This window comes from Maylandia zebra, linkage group LG1 (assembly GCF_041146795.1).
Source record: "Maylandia zebra isolate NMK-2024a linkage group LG1, Mzebra_GT3a, whole genome shotgun sequence".
In the NCBI taxonomy this organism is placed as follows: Eukaryota; Metazoa; Chordata; class Actinopteri; order Cichliformes; family Cichlidae; genus Maylandia; species Maylandia zebra.
This window is the reverse complement of record NC_135167.1, coordinates 41,168,968-41,190,029: the sequence shown is the minus strand read 5'-3', so window position 1 is coordinate 41,190,029 and position 21,062 is coordinate 41,168,968. Positions and strand designations below refer to the sequence as shown.

Below are 21,062 nucleotides of genomic sequence, written 5' to 3'. Positions count from 1 at the left end.
TCGTGGTGCTCAAACACTTGTAGTTGTCCTCCAAGGCGATAAACATAATATACCTGGATGCCCGTTTGATCATCGGAACACCGTTTCATGTTCCCACCTCACAGTTTAAGACTGTCTGCTTTTGGTTGGTGCAGCTTCGATGCTTCCTGCACAGAAACATCCAGACTGAAGCTCTCACAGCTTCCTGTCTGAAGACAGATGCTCGTGCGAGCGTCTCATCTGTTTGTTTGTGTGTTTCACAATCACGCCGATGACTTTAACCATCTGCTCTGCATGCACAGATTAATACGCTCGTGTGTGACGGACATCCTGGCTGTCTGGGTTTCATCACAGTTTCCTATTAAAAGGCCCGACAGCTCAAAGCTTTGCTTCAATAAATACAGGAAAGAAGAAGAATGTGCACCCCCCCACACCCACGCCCCTTCCCCCTGTGGGACACTTCTGCCCCTCCCTGGGGTGAGGGTGCTTCTTGGTCCCGGGGTGCATGGCTGGATGTTCTGATGTGGTCGTTGGCCTGCTCTCTTGGTGGTTTGGGGGGCTGCTGTCTCTGTGCATCCTTTCATTCTACCCCTGCCTGCCCGTGCTATTGCACAGATAATAAGTCATAACTGAAATGAATAAATAAACATGAACTAGAGGAGCCTACATGTATCTGGTCTTGGAAAAGCAAAATGTGTTCGGCATCGCCGTGCATTCACATCACAGTTCAGAGTGCAGAAGCTGCCAGACGGGACAGGATATCAAAGAAGAAGAAATGTTGATGTAAGGAGGAGAGAAAAACAGTTCAGAGAGGAGGAGAGACGAGAGAAGACGAGGAAATGTTTGACACTCACCGGATCTCCTCTCAGTCCTTGCTGTCCTTTCACCCCCGTCTCCCCCGTAATTCCTGGGATACCCTAAGGACAACAGTTCAGCCCGTCAATATAAGCAAAGGTCAGAGGTCAGCAACCACCAGCATCATTCCTCTACTTTAAAAAAAAAAATCCCACTGTTTCGGATCATTACAGCCTTAGGACCCTACACCACACAACATGTTCCATCTAAGCCTGAAGCCTGACTCTGTCATCCCCTATGTAGCCGGGGTATCAGAGAAATTCAGAGTTTTCTCCAATCATGACATCCCGGTGCATTTCAGACCCAGCAACACGCTCAGACACAAACTGGTTCACCCGAAAGACAAAACGCCAAAACACAAACTTAACAATGTGGTGTATGCTGTACAGTGCAGCGAGGAATGCTCAGACCTCTACATTGGAGAGACCAAACAGCCACTTCACAAGCGCATGGCACAACACAGAAGAGCCACCTCCACAGGACAAGACTCAGCAGTCCATCTGCATCTAAAGGTCAAAGGTCACTCTTTCGAGGATGCCAATGTTCACATTTTGGACAGAGAGGACAGATGGTTTGGAAGAGGAGTGAAAGAAGCATCTATGTCCACTGTGAGCGACCATCTTTGAACAGAGGCGGGGTTTATGACACCAACTCTCTGCCATCTATAATCCAGTTTTGAGATCCTCCCCAGACGCCTTAACGCCCACTCACATCCTGGGACATCTGACCTCAGGAATTCACATGATAAGGTGGGGCCAGGTTTCACAATGAACACACCCGAAACTCTGGCTGATTGGGTCCCACACCCAGTTTCCCACCTTGGCTCAGGTGATTAGAGGATCATCAGGGGTCCTTTTGTCCCTCTGTGGGGGGAAACTCCCACTAGGTTTATATCTGGGACTCTCCACCATTTGACCTTAGAACTGAAGAAGCTTCTCGGATGAGAGGTGAAACGTCTTCAAGCAACTTAAAGAAGTCCAGACGCTTTTCTTTCCAAGCTCCTTAGACTACGATGACCGAGAACCTTCACAGACGGATCATTACAGCCTCATTTCTAAAGACACCGAGACGGCTTTACTGAAACTCACTAACGACATGATACAGGTGGTTGTAGCTCAGCAACCTTTGACCCCTTTGATTGTCACACTCTCACTAACTGATCTGGCTGCTCTCAGGAGCCTCTCATCTTAAACTGACAGATGTTTCAGAACTGATGCTAACATCTGTACGTCCTCGTGCTAAGGCATCCCTCAGGGCTCAGTCCGGGTCTGTTTGCATCACACGTGTTAGCCGTGGGCTAGCTGCTATCTGCTCTCTCCTTTCCTCCAGCTCAGTCCCGAGGTTCTCGTGTTCGGCTCTGACGGTTTCTTTAAGGAGGTCGGTCGTTACGTGAACAAACATTTGAAGTGTGCAGTATTTGAAATTTGCCATCCAATCATGTAAAATACCTTTTAGTTCACACTTTTTCTCCCACCTTTATCCCTGTGAGTCAATTTTAAATGTGCCTGTGTTTTTGTCCAAACAACCTCCAATGGTGCAAACCAAACCGCTGCCTCATTCTTGGTTCCCTTCTCTGACTCAGTGAAATTCAGAATTCATTTGAAAATTGCAGTATAAAGTATCGATGTTAAAATAACATTATATAGTTTTTGTTTTCTTTTACCGGGTTGCCGAGGTGTCCTCTCTCTCCTCGGGCTCCATCCCGTCCCGTCACTCCCTGCCGACACAGAAACACAGGAATTCCATTAAGCATGGAAACCCCCCCAATCAGCTCCCTTCCTGAGACGCCCGCTCGTTTCCTCCACGATGAGGACAGAAACTCATCGGTGTCTCTCCATCAGTGAGTCAAATCTGAACCTTTGGATCATTGTCACCAGTGTTGGTCAAGTTACTTGAAAAAAGTAATCAGTAACTAATTACTGATTACTTCCCCAAAAAAGTAATCCTGTTACTTTACTGGTTACTTAGTTACTTTTTAAAAACACGATTTACAACCTGAAGAGGTGATAAAGCGACAGATCTTTCAGCCCAATTCTACTTTTTCTGCATAATCCATCATACAAAATGTAATTAAATGGAAAAGTCTCTTTTTAAAACTTGTTTTATTAGTTTTAATCTTTTAACTTTATGCATCAAGCAAACATTTAATTATCTGCAACATTCTCTGACTGGAAGAAATTAGTTTAACATTGAAACCTATTTTCTGCACATTCCAGCTCATAAAATAAAATAATTTTTGTGTTTACACTCAGTCTTTCAAATAGATGCAAGTAAAACACAGCAGAAAATAAATAAAGTCAAAGACTCAGCGGTCCTGTTGCTCTATTTTCACCTGTAAAGCAGGAGCAGGGTAGGCGGAGGGTTACCCTGGTGCAGGTGTGCCGCGGTCAGTGGAAGAATCCGTGAGTTTCTCTGTGAGTTTCCCATTACGTCGTAGCTACTCGGTGCTTGTTGGAAGTTTAGGGGTTTTTCGCTGTAAAAAGAAGTTTTCTTCCCACGCACAGCGGACACTAATGTTTTTGTCACTTTTTATGGAATCAAACTTAAAGTAAGGTCAGTACTTCCACGCTTTAAACGCTGCACGCTCATACTCTCTCTGCACTCGATATATGATCCATTGTTGATCTGCACACAGCTGTTGTCACGAACGTCGCACTCGCTTACGTCACTGTCATGAGACATTCTCGCAAAAAAATCACGGTTTTAGTAACGCAGTAACGCAGCGTTCCTACGGGAAAGTAACAGTAATCTAATTACCATTTTTGCAATAGTAATCCCTTACTTTACTCGTTACTTTAAACAAGTAATCAGATTACAGTAACGCGTTACTGCCCATCTCTGATTGTCACTGACTCTTCGGGCTGTTTACTAATAATTTTTTATGGTGGCGGTAATATGATCAACATTTGATGCATGATGAAAATGAAAGTTGACTGTCGAGGCAGGAAAAGCAGCGCGCCGACATGCCGGGTGTTGTACTCTCCGTGTTCACTGCCTCTGAGCTTTGAATGGCCGAGGGCCGTTTCAGAGAGCTGTGACGTCTGTGTGAGAGCTCGCCGACTTCATCTGCGCTGCAGCGTTATCAGGATGTTTGCAGCTGCCGGGGAACAAAGGAAGACTTTGGAAAAAGAGGGATCTGCCTCAGATAAATGATGTTTGTGATGGCAGCCGAGCGGAGAGTGAAACTACCCTGACTCAGTGCTGACATATGAGAGCAGTCAGCAGCTGTCTCTGTGGATGGACTGCAGCTGGTAGTCCTGAGCTCAGGAACCAGCTCTCCCAGTGCTGCCGGACCTGGACCACCAACACCAGCTGCAGCCCAACAGTTCAGCATTTCACTGCATATCGGACTGTGTATGACTGTGCATGTGACAAATAACATTTGAATTTGAGCTGGACACCAGAGTCTCTGCAGAGGCAGCCGTTGGCATCGACGACCAGCGTGATGGTTAGCAGAAATGGAACTTTCAAATTAAAAGCCCGGGGTCTGGCGCTTATCTTGCTGAGTGGATGAAAGACTAAAGGAAACGTAGCGGTGTTGATAACACATAAACGATGGTGTGATTTTGCTCATATGAACCTTTTACTTTGGGTTAACAGAGGACGCTGAGCCACCAGCAGCTATGACACAACATAATAATTTATCAAAGGTTTATTAAATATTTCATTGATGTTAAAATAATTATTCAGTAATGTTTAGCTACCAGTTTATTGGGAAAATAAACAAAGGAAGCAGAAATGTGGTGATTCGGTCGTTGGTGTGACTCAGGTTTCCCGTTATCTGTCATCATCCTTCCTGTTTATGCATCGCGATATCTCACGCTACAGATCACAGAGATACCTGACGATGAAGGCGATCAGGATGAAGCTGTGCTATCTGTACGTCAGTACCTGTTCTCCGTCCACTCCGCTCAGCCCGTCCTCTCCGTCTTCGCCCTGCGGCGGTGGAAGAAAAGTCTTCTGTGAGACTTTATCAGGACGTGAGTGTTTGTGCTTCCTCCTACATTCCTGAGTAACTCACCCTTTCTCCTCGCAGCCCTCTGAAGCCCTGCAAACACACAAACGCACACACATCATCAACATCGGCTTCTGGCAGATCTGCTCCGGGACATTTCAGCGGCACTGCTCTACCTTCTGTCCTCTGATTCCCGAGCATCCCTGGACTCCCTGAGGTCCGCTCGGTCCAGGTAAACCTCTCCCGCCCTGCGACACACAGACAGAGTGAGCAGCGACGCAGCAAAAGACGCAGATGATGGTTTATGATTCACGTTTGAGCAGCTGGTGTAACCCCTGGTCAGCTATTCTTTTACATCGTTACACTGGCAGACAGAGTGACGCTCTTGGTCCGTTTTGACTCACAGAGACGACTTTCACAGATGTTTATCTCTTTATTTAAACGTCTTTTTTGTCCTCAACAACAATTCAAAGTGACGTAGAACTGCAGAGAAAGACTCATAATGGAGACGCTGAAACAACAAATATATTTTCTGTGGCCTTAAGTCCAGCAGCATATCTTCTGAGAGTAACCAGAGACGCTGTTGGTTTGAAGATGATGAGGCATGTGTGCAGATGATGTGTATGAAGGAAATGAAGAAGCACTTACAGCGAGGCCCTCCTCTCCGGGGAAGCCGGGGTGACCCTTCTGCCCAACCGTGCCCTGTTTTTAAAAATACAGGTGACGGTTCAGTGCGAAAAAAGGAGATGAGAAACCTTCAACGGCAAGAAAAACAGACAGCTTCATGCCTCCATGCTCCCTAATGTTCGCCTGCTGCTTCACTAAGTCTGAGTAAGGTTTGAAGAAAACCCCCAGGAAGCATCCAGTTCTCCCCCTTTCCTGTTTTTCCTTCTTCTTTTTCCCCTTTCAAATATTTTCTCTTCTATATACTAATCCATTCCTCTGCCCCCCCCCCCCCACCTCCCTGTGTAACAGTATATCTTTAACACTGGAATCAAGTCTGCTTCACTTTGAAATATCAACCCGGCCACTTTCTAACTATGAAATCACTGAAAGCGTCTGTTTGGTCTCAGAGCAGTCCGGCCTCTTTAATGCTTCTGGCACAGTCTCTGTTATTCTGTTTGGACTTAAAAGGCGTGAATATTTCAGTTCACCTTTGACCCTGGGGGGCCCCGAGAGCCACGGATGCCTTCATGTCCTGAACATTTGCACATGACGTTGCAGCACTCCCTGTTTGACACGGCGTCCTGCAGAGAGAAAGAGACACACACTCTTTAAAGATTAAGTTAAAGAAACAGGAAATCTGAGGTTTATCTGTCCATGAAGCCAGATAACACACACAGAGTAAAGATGGAGCTCATCTGCATAGCAGTGTAAATGTATGCTATGTCTTCTAATGATGCTGCCTAAGGGAAGCATGTATAATGTAAACAGAATTGGTCCTAGCACTGAACCCTGTCAAAGTGTGAGGTTGATTTACCTGCAGCGACATGAATCACTTACAATCTGCTTGAGGATGGTGCTGCCGATGCTCGGCATGCCGATGCTCAGAGGAAGTTTGTAGCCGAAACCTCGACCGAACTCCACCATCTGCAGCTGGGCGGGGTAACGCGCTCCCTCGAGAGCCACAACCAGCAGAGCGTTGACGCCTGCGAGAGAAGATGCCGCTGATGTGAAATGTCTCTGTAAATTTATATTCAACAGTGAACAGGTGAAGCTGTTTTTACCAGACTGTCTTAGCAGCTCCGATTCGTTCTCCAGCATCACCACATCTTCATCAAATCCATCTGAGAAGATCACCAGCACCTGATGGAACAGGTTAGCCACACGTCACAAGGTTTCCTTCTATGCCATCATCAACATGGAGCAGGAAATGGTGGTTTTAGTATTAATCATTGTTAAGACTGATTTTAAAAGGCATTTAACATAAATTCTGAAAAGTAGAACTAAAGATCACAACAAATGTTGCCTCAAAGTGCTTTATGTGAGGTAAAGACTGTAAAAAACCAACCAGGAAATACACAAAAGACTAAAAGCAGGCGTCACCTTCAGGACGGGGTCAGACTGTGGGATTAACAAACACTGCGTGATCCTCTTCCAGCTGTACTGCTCGGCTTCCACTCACTAATAAATCACATGGTTTGTTTAATCCACACTTGGTCATGTATCAGCTGCTCCACACTCCTTTACTGTGAGTCATCATCGTTCCCACACAGAAGGAATTCCAGTATCCTGGAAAAATCCTTCCAAACGGAAACAGCGTCTGGCTGAAGAACGCCTTCAAGTGCAGCGTGTTTGGAAGTCTCACAACGCAGTTTATTGGGAAGCTTCAGAGATGAGTGAAGCAGTAGCCGGAATTATGTGGTTGACCAAGCAGCAGCCTGGTCCCGGAAGACTCTATCCCTTTAACAGCTTTTTTGGTGTGTGTGTGTGTGTGCGTGCATGTGCATGTGCGTGTGTGTGTGCGTGTGTGTGCATATGTGTGTGTGTGCGTGTGCGTGTGCGTGTGTGTGTGTGTGTGCGTGTGTGTGTGTGTGTGTGCGTGTGCATGTGTGTGTGTGCGCGCGCGTGTGCGTGTGTGTGTGCGTGTGTGTGTGTGTGTGTGTGTGTGCGTGTGCATGTGTGTGCGCGCGTGTGTATTTAAACTACATAAGATAAATGGACGTGTCTACAGGATCCATCAGCATCAGTTCCTGTTTATGAAATTAGCAGCCAGTCGTGCAGCCGCCTCTGCAGAAAGAAAACCAGGGCAATGCAGAAGTTTACAAAGGTTTCATCCACTGATCCTGCTCAGAGCGCTCATCTATAGTGAGGCGATCCTCACGTGTAAACACACGCCCCCTCAACGCGACCCATCGGTGTACAGACTGTTAGGAAGTTAGTGAACAGGACCCTGTGCCTAAACTTCCACGGTACTATCTTCAGCCTTGTTCCAGCTCAGATTCATAATAGTCACCTTTAGAAGGATGGGGAGCGCAGTACAATTATACAAAGTACTTTTTTATACATGAAAACACTCAGTCTCACCTTCACACCAGCTTTGGACTGCAGCTTGAACTTCTCCCCAAAGGATCTGAGCAGAGCTGTGTTGAAGTACGTAGGCTCTGCTAAATTAAAGTCCATGACTTTGGTCACCACGCCGTCACTGTACGGCACAAAGCTAAAGTCTTCCACTGTGTTTCCATCGCGGCTCACGATTCGATAGGCTACGTTGGGTTTGATGGGCTCGGGGTCGAGGCAGCACAGGCCTTGTACTGAGGAAACGTAATTAGCGATCTCTGGCAGGGAGGTCCTGAGCTGGTTGTGGCCGCTGACCAGCACCTCATTTGGATTTCTTCTTCTAGAAATATCGAATCCCATGGCGATGTCGATGGTGCAGGCTGTAACAGAGACATTTGTATATATTTTTTGGCAAAGACAGGTGGATATGGCAGGTAAGAGGGGGAGACAAAGACAAAAGATCACTAGAACATTGACTTTTCAAACTCACATGGTCGATCTGGGGGAGGTTTGGATTTGCAGATGGTGTCGACCACCTTTTGCTTGATATTTTCCAAGCTGCCAAAGTTCTGCACAGTGAAGAGGTTCTCCGGTGTGCCGGTGATCTGCAGCAGCTCCAGAATGTGGACATCTCCAATGCCGATGGCAAACACCTCGATTCCTAGATCCCTTAGTTCGATGGCAGGGTCTTCAACATCATCTTGCGATTCTCCATCTGTGATCAACACCAAATTCTGGGAGATGCCTTCAGATTTACGACTGCCCCGCAATGCCTCAAAATACTCCTTAATGGAAGTCAGTGCCAGTCCGATGTTGGTTCCTCCCCCACTCTGACTCATTTTCAAGATGTGATCCGACATTTCCTTCTCAGTGTAGAACTGGTTGAGGTAAAACTCGTGTTGAAAAGTGCTGCTGAACTGGGCAAACCCAGCACGAACTAAATCTTCACTGACTTTGAAGCTGTTGATGAGATCTATGGTGAAGTTCTTCATGATGGCGTAGTCAGCTTGGTTAATGCTACCCGACTGATCAACTAGGAAGACCAGGTCAGCACGTTGCTTTTCACAAACTGTAAATGAAAACGCAGATATTAGAGACGTGGACCATACACTGTGTGGAGGCTCTTCATGTTCTTTTGTTGACAAATACAGATTATTTTTGTGACGATGGCATGAAACTCACATTTTAAACACATTCGGTGCTCTACACGTATGATGGTGATGGTTAGTTGTTTGCAATTATTATCCCCGGGGTTAAAAATTTAGACTCGTGCCAAAAACTGCAGTTCCTGTAACATCCAGCAGAGGCTCCAGCAGCGAGTCAGTCCCTTTGACACCCACGTTAACACGTGACAGCAGAAATAAACATGTGGATGTTGTTTATGTTTAAGTTCGTTAGATTAGCAAAGTTCATCTGGTTATTAGACGCCTTGTGTTTTCTGCCCCTGTATTCCCTCACCCTTTGTGTTTCATGCTGCATGTCTTATGTTATCAAGTTTGTATTGTCTTGTCTGTGTCTCATGTTTCCTGTTTTATTTTGAAGGAGGTGTGTGTTCTTTGTTCATTGTATTTAGTTTCACTTCCCCTGTCCTGTCATTAGCCTCCTGTCAGTCAGCTGTTCGCCCATGTGTTCCCACTTCCCTTAATCACCTCCTGTGTATTTAAGTCCTCTGTTTTCAGGGTGTCATTGTCAGATCGGTTGCGTTGTAGGCCAAGAGTTCATGTCAAGTTTTCAGGTCAGGGCCATGTTCCTGTTGTAGGCTTTTATTTAATTTAGCTCACCCAGTTTCGTTTATTGTTAGCCTTGCCAGCCTCAATAAACGGCTCGTGTTTGGTCATTCAAGTCACGTTTTGTTTCGTTTTGGGTCCACCTTTCACTCTACACACAGTCAGCCTCGCGGATTGTGACACTTGGGCCTTTAGGTATTATTAAGAAGGTAGTTTGCATTATTATTTGCATTATTAGGGGGTAGCATCTTTGACGTCTTTTACTGTACAAATATGAAGTGCCTTGAGGTGACTGTTGTTGTGATTTGGCGCTATATAAATAAAATTGAATTGAATTGAACAGCTAATTCTTTGAACTGAAGCATTTTTAATGCAACAGTGTACCAACCAATAATATGGCTGCTGTTAGGTTAATAGTACTAACAGACTTCTCAAGAAATCTGAGCTCCAGTTGTGCTGAGTGAAATTTGGGGACTTTATTATGCACTAATTAGCATCTGTGGGATGCTCCCATACAGGCTGTGGAAACAAGTGCTATAAAGCTATAAAGTGATCCACTTTGTTTTCCAAACTTCGGTCAGATGTTTGTGAGCCTTTGCTAATCATAGATTTATCAGTGTCATGTTGGTGTTTAAAGACATCCAGTATGCTGTACTGACTGTAGAAATATCTGAGCTAATGAGTGTAAAAACCCAGAAAACTTCTGAAGTTACTGTTGCCAACATAAAATCTTCCTGCTTGCTTTTCTTACAATGATGTGGGAAGAATCGTGTTTTAAAACGCTTCTTCTCAATCAATTTGAGGATTATTTACGTCAAGTCTGAAATTCAGAAATGTGCTGTTAGTATAATCATTTATTGTATCCTTGCAAATCCATTTTCTTTTGCCTGATGTAATTAGATGTTTAGTTGCTTACCTGGTTTGGTGGAGTTGCACAGGACTTCCGTGATGTTTTTGTAGAGTTTTTCCAGGGCGTCAAAGTTATCCACGTAAAAAACTCTGGCTTTATCTTGACCAGCCATGACCTCCAGCTGTTTCTTGTTGGCTCCTTCTACTCCAATACTGAAGACAGTGACCCCTTTGTTTCTCAGAGCCGCAGATGGTTCATTCAGACTGTGTGGGTCAGTAGCATCGCCATCGGTAATTACCATGAGGATCTGAGGCACCTGCAGCTCTGCCCGTCCACCATAGTTAGCATCAAAGAACTGTAGAGCATATTTCAAAGCTTTGCCAGTGTATGTGTCTCCATACGGGGATTTGAGAGCCATTATGGCCTGGGAAACCTCCTGCTTGGAGCTGAACTGATTGAGAGTGAAAATAGACTTGGGTTCATTCGCGTAGAGGATGACACCGAAGCGGGTCAGGTCTTTGCCAACTGTGGTTTGGTTCACCATTGACTGCATGAACTTCTGCATGCTTCGAAACTTTTCCAGGGTTATGCTTGTGGAGCCGTCCACCAAGAAAATGATGTCAGCTCTTTCTGTCTTCTTGCATTCTGGTGGTAAAAAGCACAAATGTTTGGTCAGAGGGAATGGGAGCAGGAACGTCAAGGAACAGCTCTTTAAAACCTCCTAAGACCCAAACCCTTTCATGGCATGCATTTTTAATTTCTCTTTGCTATTTGGGCTGATTAAGACCTGATGAATGTAAAAAACATTTTCTTTTTACCTATTTTTTTGTTTCTGAGAAGAATGATATTTGTTTTTAATTTTTATAGAGCAGTGTAATGTCCTCGTAAGTGGATATTAGGCCCTTGTAGAAAAATATTAAGTATTGTGGTCTAGAAAACCCAAAATGTGATGTCCACATATGCGGACGTCAAGTCCTAGAAGGTTAAAATATTAAAGTGAAGGCGACGAGGATCTCTTTATCATGTAGGGTTGATGTACCACAATAGGTTTTAATGGTGGAAGAAACTGGAGCCACTGAAAGAAAGCTGCAAACACCCAAACAGAAAGTCCCGGATCTGCTCCAGAAGTTCCCCGCTAATCTATAATGCTGCTAAAATCATCCCTGTCTCTCTTCCACAGCATGTCTTTATCCCGTCTTCCTTCTCTCACCCCAACCAATCACAGCAGATGGCCCCGCCCCTCCCTGAGCCTGGTTCTGCCGGAGGTTTCTTCCTGTTAAAAGGGAGTTTTTCCTTCCCACTGTCACCAAGTGCTGCTCATAGGGGGTCATATGATTGTTGGGGTTTTCTCTGTATGTATTATTGTAGGGTCTACCTTAAAATATAAAGCACCGTGAGCCGACTGATGTTGTGATTTGGCGCTGTATGAATAAAATTGAATTCATTCCTAACCACCACATTGACCTCATTATAATACTGTAGTTCTCATGTTACACAGGTCAGAAAAACAGAGGACCCTTTTAATGTGGGACTCAACAAGTATGTATTCAAAGAGGAGTCCTTTCCTCCTTGGAAAGATGAGTGGACGAATGACAAAATCTTTCCTGTCTTTACACAAACACATATTACAGAACAGGATCCTTCTCATTACAGCAAGGAGCCCATTAACTGGCAGACTACTGAATTAACCTGTTAAAGTAAGAAGCCTCAGACTTGAATGATCTCATCCCTTCTGCCTGGCACTAGACTGCAAACTGTAAAGATTTTTATATTTACAAAAACAAGGATATAGTTCACGTTTCGGGTTGGTCCCAGTCTCCTCTCACCTCTCTCCGGATCACAGAGCTCCAAAGCCACTTGACTCTCCAAGTCCCTCAAAGCATCAAAGTCCCTCTCAGCATACATCCTATCTTGGGATCCACTGATCTCGAGCAGCTGGGTGGTGTTGGCGTCTACCACTCCAATGGCGTAGACCACCACTCCTTTGGCCCTCAGATCTTCAGCGGGGCGTTTAACTGCATCTTGAGCCTCGCCATCTGTTATGACCACTAGCCTCTGCCTCAGGCTGGGCCGTCCTCCTCTGGCTGCATCAAAATACTGAGATACTTCTCTTATGGCTTTGCCCGTGTACGTGCCTCCACCCATCTGCTTCATGCTATCGATGGCTGTCGACATTTCTTCTTTGCTGTAGTGGACGTTGAGTGGGAACTCGAGGCTTTGGACAGTGCTGAACTGCATGACGCCTACGTGCACTTCATTCTTCCCAATGATGGACTTCCTAATGACCGATTTCATGAACTCTTTCATTTTTGTGTAGTCTTCGGCATAGATGCTTCCAGAGCTGTCAATCAAGAAGACGAGGTCGCCTGGTATATCTTTACAAACTGTAGGCAGAGTAGCACATCCATGTTAGCATCGCTGCTTGTATGTTAAATAATAATTACCCTGTTTCAAGAAACAAAGGTGTCCTGTGTTGAACGGCTCTTGTCCTCTCCAGCCTTCTATGACCATGTGCAGCATATTATATCTATATATCTGTCTCTATGTATAGATACATTTTGGCTAATATTTGCTCACTTTTATCTTATTCCTCTGGTGGCATTTGATAAGTACGACAATTTCATGCATATTAATTCAGTATTTTATGCTAACACTTAAAACAGTGTCTTTCTCAGTGTAAAAACTCATTTCTGTTAAGGTGACGAACTCCCTGATATCCAACGATTTATGTCATCAGTAAAATCTGTTCGCCTTTCACTTTGCTTATTTCAGTTTCATTCTACTCTTAACTACTGGTTTAAGGCTGAATACGGCAGTTTTATACGGCTCTTTTCATTAAACTTAAACCCAATGAGATATACAATGACTTAAACACTGAAAATTAATAAAATTCAGCTGCAGTATGTGCTGCTTGTAACCTCTAGACATGCATTTGTAACATGAGTGTGGTTCATTTCCCCTCACCGTCTGTAGAACAGATATCTGTGATGATTTCATCTTTGATCGACTTTAAGGCATCGAAATTATTGACAAAGAAAGTCCTCTTGGGGTCACCGGAAATCTCTTCCAGCTCAGGCACGTCGGCGTCTTTCACCCCAATGGTGTAGACAATGACACCCTGCTTCCTCAGTCGCTCTGCTGGAACCTTGACCTTATCCTGAGATTTTCCATCCGTGATGACCACCAGGAACTCGGGGACTTTGTGACCACGAGTGACCACAGCTCTCTCAAAGTGTGGACTCATGAATTCCAGGGCCTGCCCCGTCTGTGTGCCGCCGCCTACTTGTCTAATTTCCTCCACAGCTTTCTCCAGCGTGGATGCATCTGTGTAATCGGTCAGATCAAATTCCAGGTTTGGCGAATCTGCGTATTTGGCAACGCCCATTCGGATATGCTGAGGCCCGATACGGAAGGTATTAATAAACTCAATGATGAACTTCTTCATGTCATAGAAGTCAGTGGGGTGAATGCTTCCCGAGTGGTCGATCAGGAAGAACATGTCTGCTTCATCGGTCTGCACGCAGCCTGGAAAGGAAAAGCAAACATTCTGAGTTTTGCAACTTTAAATTTGTTAAAGAAGTCATGATGTTCAAGTTAAGTCATGAAAGTGTAAGAACATGCTGGTCCACACCTTCTTTGATGCCAGCTCTTCTTGTGCTGACTGAGACCGCCTGGTGAATGATGTTATAGCAAAGAGTCTTCTGCAGGTTCTTCTTCAGACCTTTCAGCTTGTCAAAAGTGTCCACTATGAACACGTGCTTGTTGGGGGGGTAGGACGCTATCTGGTTCAGTTCAGCCTCGTTGGCATTTTGGACTCCTACAGCGTAAACGGTGACGCCAGCGCGGCGGAGAGCAGCTGCCGCCTCGGTGACGTTATCCTGCGATTCGCCGTCTGTGATCACGACCGCCACCTGCTGAACGCCCTTATCTTTCCTGCTTCCAGCGTCCTCCGTGAAAATATTTTTGCGAGTGAAGTCGAGGGCAGCTCCGGTGTTTGTACCACCTCCGCGATAAGGCAGGATTTTGATGAAATTCAGCAAACTGTCCGTTTCATTAAAGCTGTTGAGGTAGACCAGCGCTGTGGCTCGGTCGCTGTACGTAACGATACCCACCCGAACTCTCTTGTCACCGACGTCAAAGCCGCTGACAATGGACAGCAGGAAAGAGCGCACCAGGTCGAAGTTCTCAGAGCCGATGCTTCCCGACTCGTCCACGATGAAGACGAAGTCCGCCAGTTTGGCTGCTTTGCAGTCTGTAAAGGGAATCATAATCTCGTTATCACTCAAGCATTCTGATTCAGGATGTGACGATGACGCCACACTAATTCTTTTTACTTTTTGTTAATGTGCAGCTTCACCCCAGTTCCACAAAGGTTGGGATGCTGTACAAAATGGGAATAACAGCAGAATACAACCTCACATCTCAGTACACAGCATCACACTTTTTGGAATTAGGGTTAAATATGTGTTGCTAGTAGGTCATTTGGTTGGATGTTGTTTCTTTGGCACAGAATTCCAGGTACGTGACAGCTAATAAAGGTTTCCCATCCAGGGTGCCTGTTTCTGTATTGCCCTCATATTCCGCAATCAAACTAAAGAATTAGTCCACATATACTGTCGAGGATCATTAGAACGAACAGATCCATGTTATTTGTTTTAATAACTCATGTAGGCAGTCACAGTGGGACACCCACTACATGCTGAGAATCCTGTCCTGTCTTCCTTCTCTCACCCCAACCAATCACAGCAGATGGCCCCGCCCCTCCCTGAGCCTAGTTCTGCAGGAGGTTTCTTCCTGTTAAAAGGGAGTTTTTCCTTCCCACTGTCGCCAAAGTGCTGCTCATAGGGGGTCATATGATTGTTGGGTTTTTCTCTGTATCTATGAAGCGCCTTGAGGCGACTTTTGTTGTGATTTGGCGCTATATAAATAAAATTGAATTGAATTGAGAAGTGACACTAGCATTTCAAGCGTTTTGACAATGTTGAAGTGTAACACAGTTTCGGTTAAATATATCTCAATGATGTCGGTTCTACTGCCCGTGAAGCTAGCAACAGTTGTCTCTTACCACCCATACAGGCTGGCTTTCCACTCATGAATGACTGTCACATTTAAATGCAACTAATAAACACATCTATGCTGTGAAGTGGTACATTTAACACAAGCTGTCACCTTGTGTTTGCACTGTCTAAAGCTAGCATATGATAAAACTGTGACTTTCTCACAACAACAGACTTCATCTGACTAGAAGGCTGTGATTTCTCTGTAGGGAAGGTCAATCTGCATCTAACAGACTGAAAACGTGAAAGTAAAAATAAATGTTAAAATATTTGATGTCCTGGGGTGAAAATATGGAAGCATGAAGACATCTCAGATGTTCTCGCCACAGCATGCTGGCGTTTCCAGCAGGATAAGTTTATCATCAAGATTAAAGGTAATAAAACAGGTAATTTACGTGACTGTTCCTTTGTGAATAACCTTTTTCAAACATGCACAGGAGTTGATTTTATGACTGATGACAACAATAATGAAAGTAAAGACTTTTCACCGTGAGTGAGAGTGATCTCCTCTTCCTCTCTTTCAAAAATGGTCTTTAGCGTGGGCACTGCATTGAAGGTAGACTCGTACACGTACGGCGCCGTGGCTATTACACGCATTTCGTCCATTGATGCACCGAAGCTCACTCCCACGATAGTTACTCCTAGTGATTTGATCAGACGTGTCTGCTTAAAAACTGGATCATCTGAGTCTTTTCCACTTAGAACAACCAGAAACTGTCGGAAGCCTTGGGATGCCCGACTTCCTGATTCATTCGTGAAGAAATTAGAGCTGGCGTACTCCAGTGCACTGCCCAGGTTGCGTGGCTGATTGGGCTTAAGTCGGCTCTGGCGGAAGGACCTTACACCAGTGAGCGCCGCCTCTTTGGTTTGGAAAGCATTAAGGAGAAACTCCACTTTGGTAACCGTACTGTACTGGGCCAGTCCGAGACGGTTGCCAGAAGCTCCAATGTTGAGTTGATTGACCAGTCGGACCAGGATGGTTCTGACCTGCTGGAAATCTGCTTGACTGATGCCACTGTCCACCAGGAAGAAAATGTCTGCAAACTTTTCTGCCAACGCTGTAAATTAAGAAGAAAACAGTCCTTCACTATTATTATATGCATTTCCATTTATATGAAATTAAACTACCTGCAGGTCTAAAAGACAAAGGTTTGGAATTGTTGTTGTTTTAATTTCAGTTTGTAACCACAACCCTGCCCTGGATGGCACGATTCTCTTTCATCTGCACAATATTTTTAAAATTGGACACACGCTGTCTCAGAGCGATCCATTTGTTGCTTCTAATTTCCTTTTTTGTGTTTTTTCCAAAACCACTCAGAGAGGACACAGAACGACGGATCATATTCTCCATATTAGGGTACTAACTTAGGTGCTATAATATACTGACAGGGACTAGAAAGAGAGAGCAGATTTCTCCTGTTTTGGCTTCCTGTTAAATCCAGGATTCAAAGTCCTGCTCCTCACATACAAGGTCTTAAATAATCAGGCCCCATCTTATCTTAATGACCTTGTAGTACCATATCACCCTATTAGAGCACTTCGCTCTCGCTCTGCAGGCCTACTTGTTGTTCCTAGAGTATTTAAAAGTAGAATGGGAGGCAGAGCCTTCAGTTTTCAGGCCCCTCTTCTGTGGAACCAGCTTCCAGTTTGGATTCAGGAGACAGACACTATCTCTACTTTCAAGATTAGGCTTCAAACTTTCCTTTTTGCTAAAGCATATAGTTAGGGCTGGACCAGGTGACCCTGAATCCTCCCTTAGTTATGCTGCAATGGGCTCCAGCAAGGCTGGACAATGGTCCGTTAAGTTTACCTAAAGAAGTTATAGTCAGCAGTGATGGTTAACCAGTTAAAAAAAAAGAAAAACTGGTCATAATGTCATTAAAAATAAGGAAGTGTAAGTAAAGCAACCTAATTTCTTCAATTATAATAAATAATAAAGACTGAATTAAGAATGTCAGAAAATCTAACGTTAGAGTCCACGTTTGAACGAGGGGTGGCATTTGTTACACTGAAAACATGTTGTCTTTGACTGTCGGGGGTTTTCTTTCTATTCGCTTTAAAGCAAAGAACGTATCTGTTTCATACACATTGAGTGGTGGATGAGAAAAGCCTTCAGGGGTTCTGCTGCAGCTTGCGGGTAACTCGACTAACATCTCTAAATGATCAGCCGATACGTTCCCGATTGCTATCAATGCAAACTGAGCAGAAATCCTCTGACGCAGTTACATTTTAAATCCCTGACCAGTGAAAATAGAACTAAGCAGCATTCAGGTATTCATTTCCTTCTCTTATAATAAACAATTCTGTAAGGACGTTTTCTTTGTCTCACCTTGACTCCGACTCTCCACGGAGATGCATACAGTTTGCAGCAGACTGTCTGTTAGCCGCTGTAGAGCCTGGTAGCTATCGATAGTGTAAAGGAAGTGGTGTGCAGGTAGGTTTACGATAGACTCGAGCTGCTGCTGGTTAACATCTCCCACCCCAATGGCAAATATGATAACTCCTTGATCGCGCAGGCGCTTGGCGGGCTCGACTACGTCATCCGTGGAGTCCCCGTCTGTGATGACTACAGCAAACTGAGGAACTCGCTGGCTCGCCCGGCTCCCTGCCTCCTGAGTGAAGTACACTGACTGGAGGAAGTCAATGGCCTTTCCTGTTTCTGTGCCTCCTGTTCGATATGGAAACTGATCGACTTCGGCCAGCAGAGAATCCTTGTCCATGTGATCTTTCAGCAGAAACTCCTGGTAGGTCTCGTCGCTATACTGAGCCAAGCCAATCCGAATTTTGTCAGGGCCGATGTCAAGGCCTAAAATGAAACTTCGGAGAAACTGCCTAATTTCCTCAAAGTTATCAACGCCAATGCTACTTGAGCTGTCAACCAGGAAGACGATGTCTGCCACGGTGGCTCTGGCACATTCTGGAAAAGAAGAAGAAGAAAGTCAGGAACACGAGAGGAAAGTCAGTGAAACCTACATTTCTCGAGAAAGATAAAAACTTTGGGCGGGGCTTTCCCGGTTTTATATTTAATAAATGGTCAATGGACTGGTTCTTATATAACACTTTTCTACTCAGACTTATTTTACCTTGAGACGACAGTTTGCATGTTTATGATGATGAACCTGTTAGTTCATGAGCCCATTGTTAGTCAGCGGGCTGGTTTCAAACCTGCAGTCAGCTGAGACCGATAAAGTCACCTGGATGAGTGACCAAACGTTCTGAAAACACCATGTCCAGATGAACAGAATCAAGCTTTTGGGGTTTACCTGGAGACAGTTGCAGGAGTTGTCGTTTGGCTTCTTCTACAGTTGTGCATAGCGTCTGGATGATGTTCTGAGAAATTCCCTGCAGCGCTGCAAAATCTGACACACTGTAAACATGCTGATCGTCATTTGCAATCTCCCTCAGCTGGCTTGCATCTGCATCTTTGATACCAATTGCATACAAAACAATCCCTCTTCTCCTCAGGTTCTTAGCATGAGACTCTACATCGTCTTGGGATTTGCCATCAGTGATCACCACAGCAATTTGCGGCACTTTCTGCGCAGCTCGGCTTCCAGCTTTCCCCACAAAGTGTTCGTTCGACATGAATTCCAAGCCTTTACCGGTCATGGTGCCGCCCCCCCTGTAAGGCAGTTTGATGATGTTGTTGAGGATGTCGTCCTTGTTCTCAAAGGTGTTGAGCAGAAACTCTGTGAGTGGATTGTCACTGTACTGGACAAGGCCGATGCGGACGTGATCAGGGCTGACATCAAAGCTATCGACCAGCGTGAACAGAAACTGGCGGATCTGCTCGAAGTTCTCAGCGCCGATGCTCCACGAGCCATCGACCAGGAAGACGATGTCTGCCACGGCCTCTTCGGTACAGACTAAGAGGAAAGGTCTTTAAGTCACGGAGAGGAACTGCTGGACGCTAAAAGGAAATCTCTCAGTAGCTGAGGACGTTTGGCAGCGTGAGGTGTCAGCGTGGCTTATAGACAACAGAGGTGGGCTGTGCCATGTGACTGCTGGAAAAGAAAAATGGGCATGTTGCCGCCGGCTCGTGAAAAGCCTCTGGACTGGAGCAGGGATGCTTGCTGACAGCACTCACCTTCAGGGTGGAAAAGCGTGAGGAAAATGAGAAAAAGCGGCGTGTGGCTTACAGCTGGTGTTCGTTGCCTTCAGAAAGCTTTGCTTTCGTTAGCAGTGACCTGACTGCTAACGAAACCCCGACCTTTAACCCTCGCATCTCATTCATGTGCCTGGTTGCAAAAACATTTCCACACTAACCCTAATAATTCGGGGCCGTCTCAGAAACACCTTGAACACGTTCAACGTGAGCGTGCTCCAGTTGTAATACAGCAAAGGCCCAATGACAGCACTACAGGTCAGGTTCACCCATTTTTAATAGATACTGTTGGTGAATAAGAGCGAGTCAGATCTATTTTTACAGAGGCTCTTTTTAAAGTACAGCTGCTGGACAACTTTTCAAACCCAGAAAACTGCTCCCTCATCAGCAGCTTGATTATGGTAAAACGGGCGTGTGGAGAAGAAGGGGACACACCCCGAGGAGCCAATCAGAGCCACGCACCAGGCCTTCCTTCTCTCTGCTGCTCACGGTGGATCATCTGCACCCACCTCAACCTATCCCAGCGTCTTCCTCTTCTCCTGCCTGCAGCTGCATCTTCATTCTCCACCCTCCCTCCATCCTGCTCACTGAACACCTTCAGCTCAGCTCCACTGTCCCAAGTCTCACCTCCATCCTTGAACCTTCCCTTTCACTCTTGCTGCTATCCTTCAGTCACATTTGCCTCCACCCGCTCCACCCTGCCTGCACTCTGTCCTGTGGATGTTAAACCTTCACCATTTCTGCTCCTGCATGTTCACCTGACCCCCTCTCATTCACACACATGTATTCTGTCTTCTAGTGGACTTCATCCCTTTTGCAGACGTCTCAGCACTGCTGACGAATCACATTTCCTGGCTACACGCTGCTAACTTCAATCTGCTTTTTTATTTCCAGTCATCATCCACAAGTTAATGCTACATTTTTCAGGGATAACTTATGTATTAGTTTAATTACTGACAGTGACCATGGACTGCACCTAAACGTCCAGCTCTACATAATGTTGGAGAAGTAATTTGTGGTTAAACAGATACTAAATGTTTCTGTGTGGCAGCGATGCTGGAACGACAGGATCAGTGGAGGAAGTTTTAATCTGGAGCCTGAGACCTAAGAAGGAAAATGTTTTATGCAGCCAGACACCCGTCGAAGCTTTGTGTTTGTGCGTTTGTGAGCTTGTTAATTGTGCGTGTGCACGTGCTCAGCTGCAAACACATTCCTGTGCAGGGTTAGTGCTCCGTGTGTGAACTTCAAAACTTACCTGTGTGTGTGTGTGTGTGTGTGTGTCAGTGTATGGATGGTATAAACAGCTTCCACTGATGTCATACTTTCACCAGGACGCAGGAAGTGGAGCCATAAGCTGCATAATCACACCCACCTGTTGTCTGAGCGCCGCTGCTGCAGAAACACGCCGCCATGATGAGGCCGACCAGAGCAGCCCGCCTCCACTCCATGCTGGATCGGGTTTCTCTGTACCTGCGACAGAAACAGAGTCTGTTTCACATCTGGAAGCAGCTCCATCACAGCGGGAGCTGCTTCA

The 21,062-nt window shown here is 45.4% G+C and overlaps 1 protein-coding gene across 1 annotated transcript in view; it reads right to left on the bottom strand.

The window, feature by feature from the left end:
* The window catches only part of LOC112433873 (collagen alpha-6(VI) chain-like), a 71,560-nt gene that overhangs the window by 24,345 nt on the left and 26,153 nt on the right, over positions 1-21,062 (bottom strand). The window contains exons 3-21 of the mRNA XM_076887624.1: positions 20,901-20,998; positions 18,687-19,289; positions 17,753-18,340; positions 15,912-16,481; positions 13,998-14,618; positions 13,331-13,891; positions 12,193-12,750; positions 10,433-11,011; positions 8,280-8,858; positions 7,817-8,169; positions 6,517-6,595; positions 6,293-6,438; positions 5,944-6,036; positions 5,438-5,491; positions 4,966-5,037; positions 4,856-4,882; positions 4,726-4,770; positions 2,498-2,551; positions 834-896 (exon numbers count right to left, since the gene is read on the bottom strand). Coding sequence (XP_076743739.1) covers positions 834-896; positions 2,498-2,551; positions 4,726-4,770; positions 4,856-4,882; positions 4,966-5,037; positions 5,438-5,491; positions 5,944-6,036; positions 6,293-6,438; positions 6,517-6,595; positions 7,817-8,169; positions 8,280-8,858; positions 10,433-11,011; positions 12,193-12,750; positions 13,331-13,891; positions 13,998-14,618; positions 15,912-16,481; positions 17,753-18,340; positions 18,687-19,289; positions 20,901-20,976 — 5,721 coding nt within the window. The 5' untranslated portion in view covers positions 20,977-20,998. The remainder of the gene's footprint in view (positions 1-833; positions 897-2,497; positions 2,552-4,725; positions 4,771-4,855; positions 4,883-4,965; positions 5,038-5,437; positions 5,492-5,943; positions 6,037-6,292; positions 6,439-6,516; positions 6,596-7,816; positions 8,170-8,279; positions 8,859-10,432; positions 11,012-12,192; positions 12,751-13,330; positions 13,892-13,997; positions 14,619-15,911; positions 16,482-17,752; positions 18,341-18,686; positions 19,290-20,900; positions 20,999-21,062) is intronic.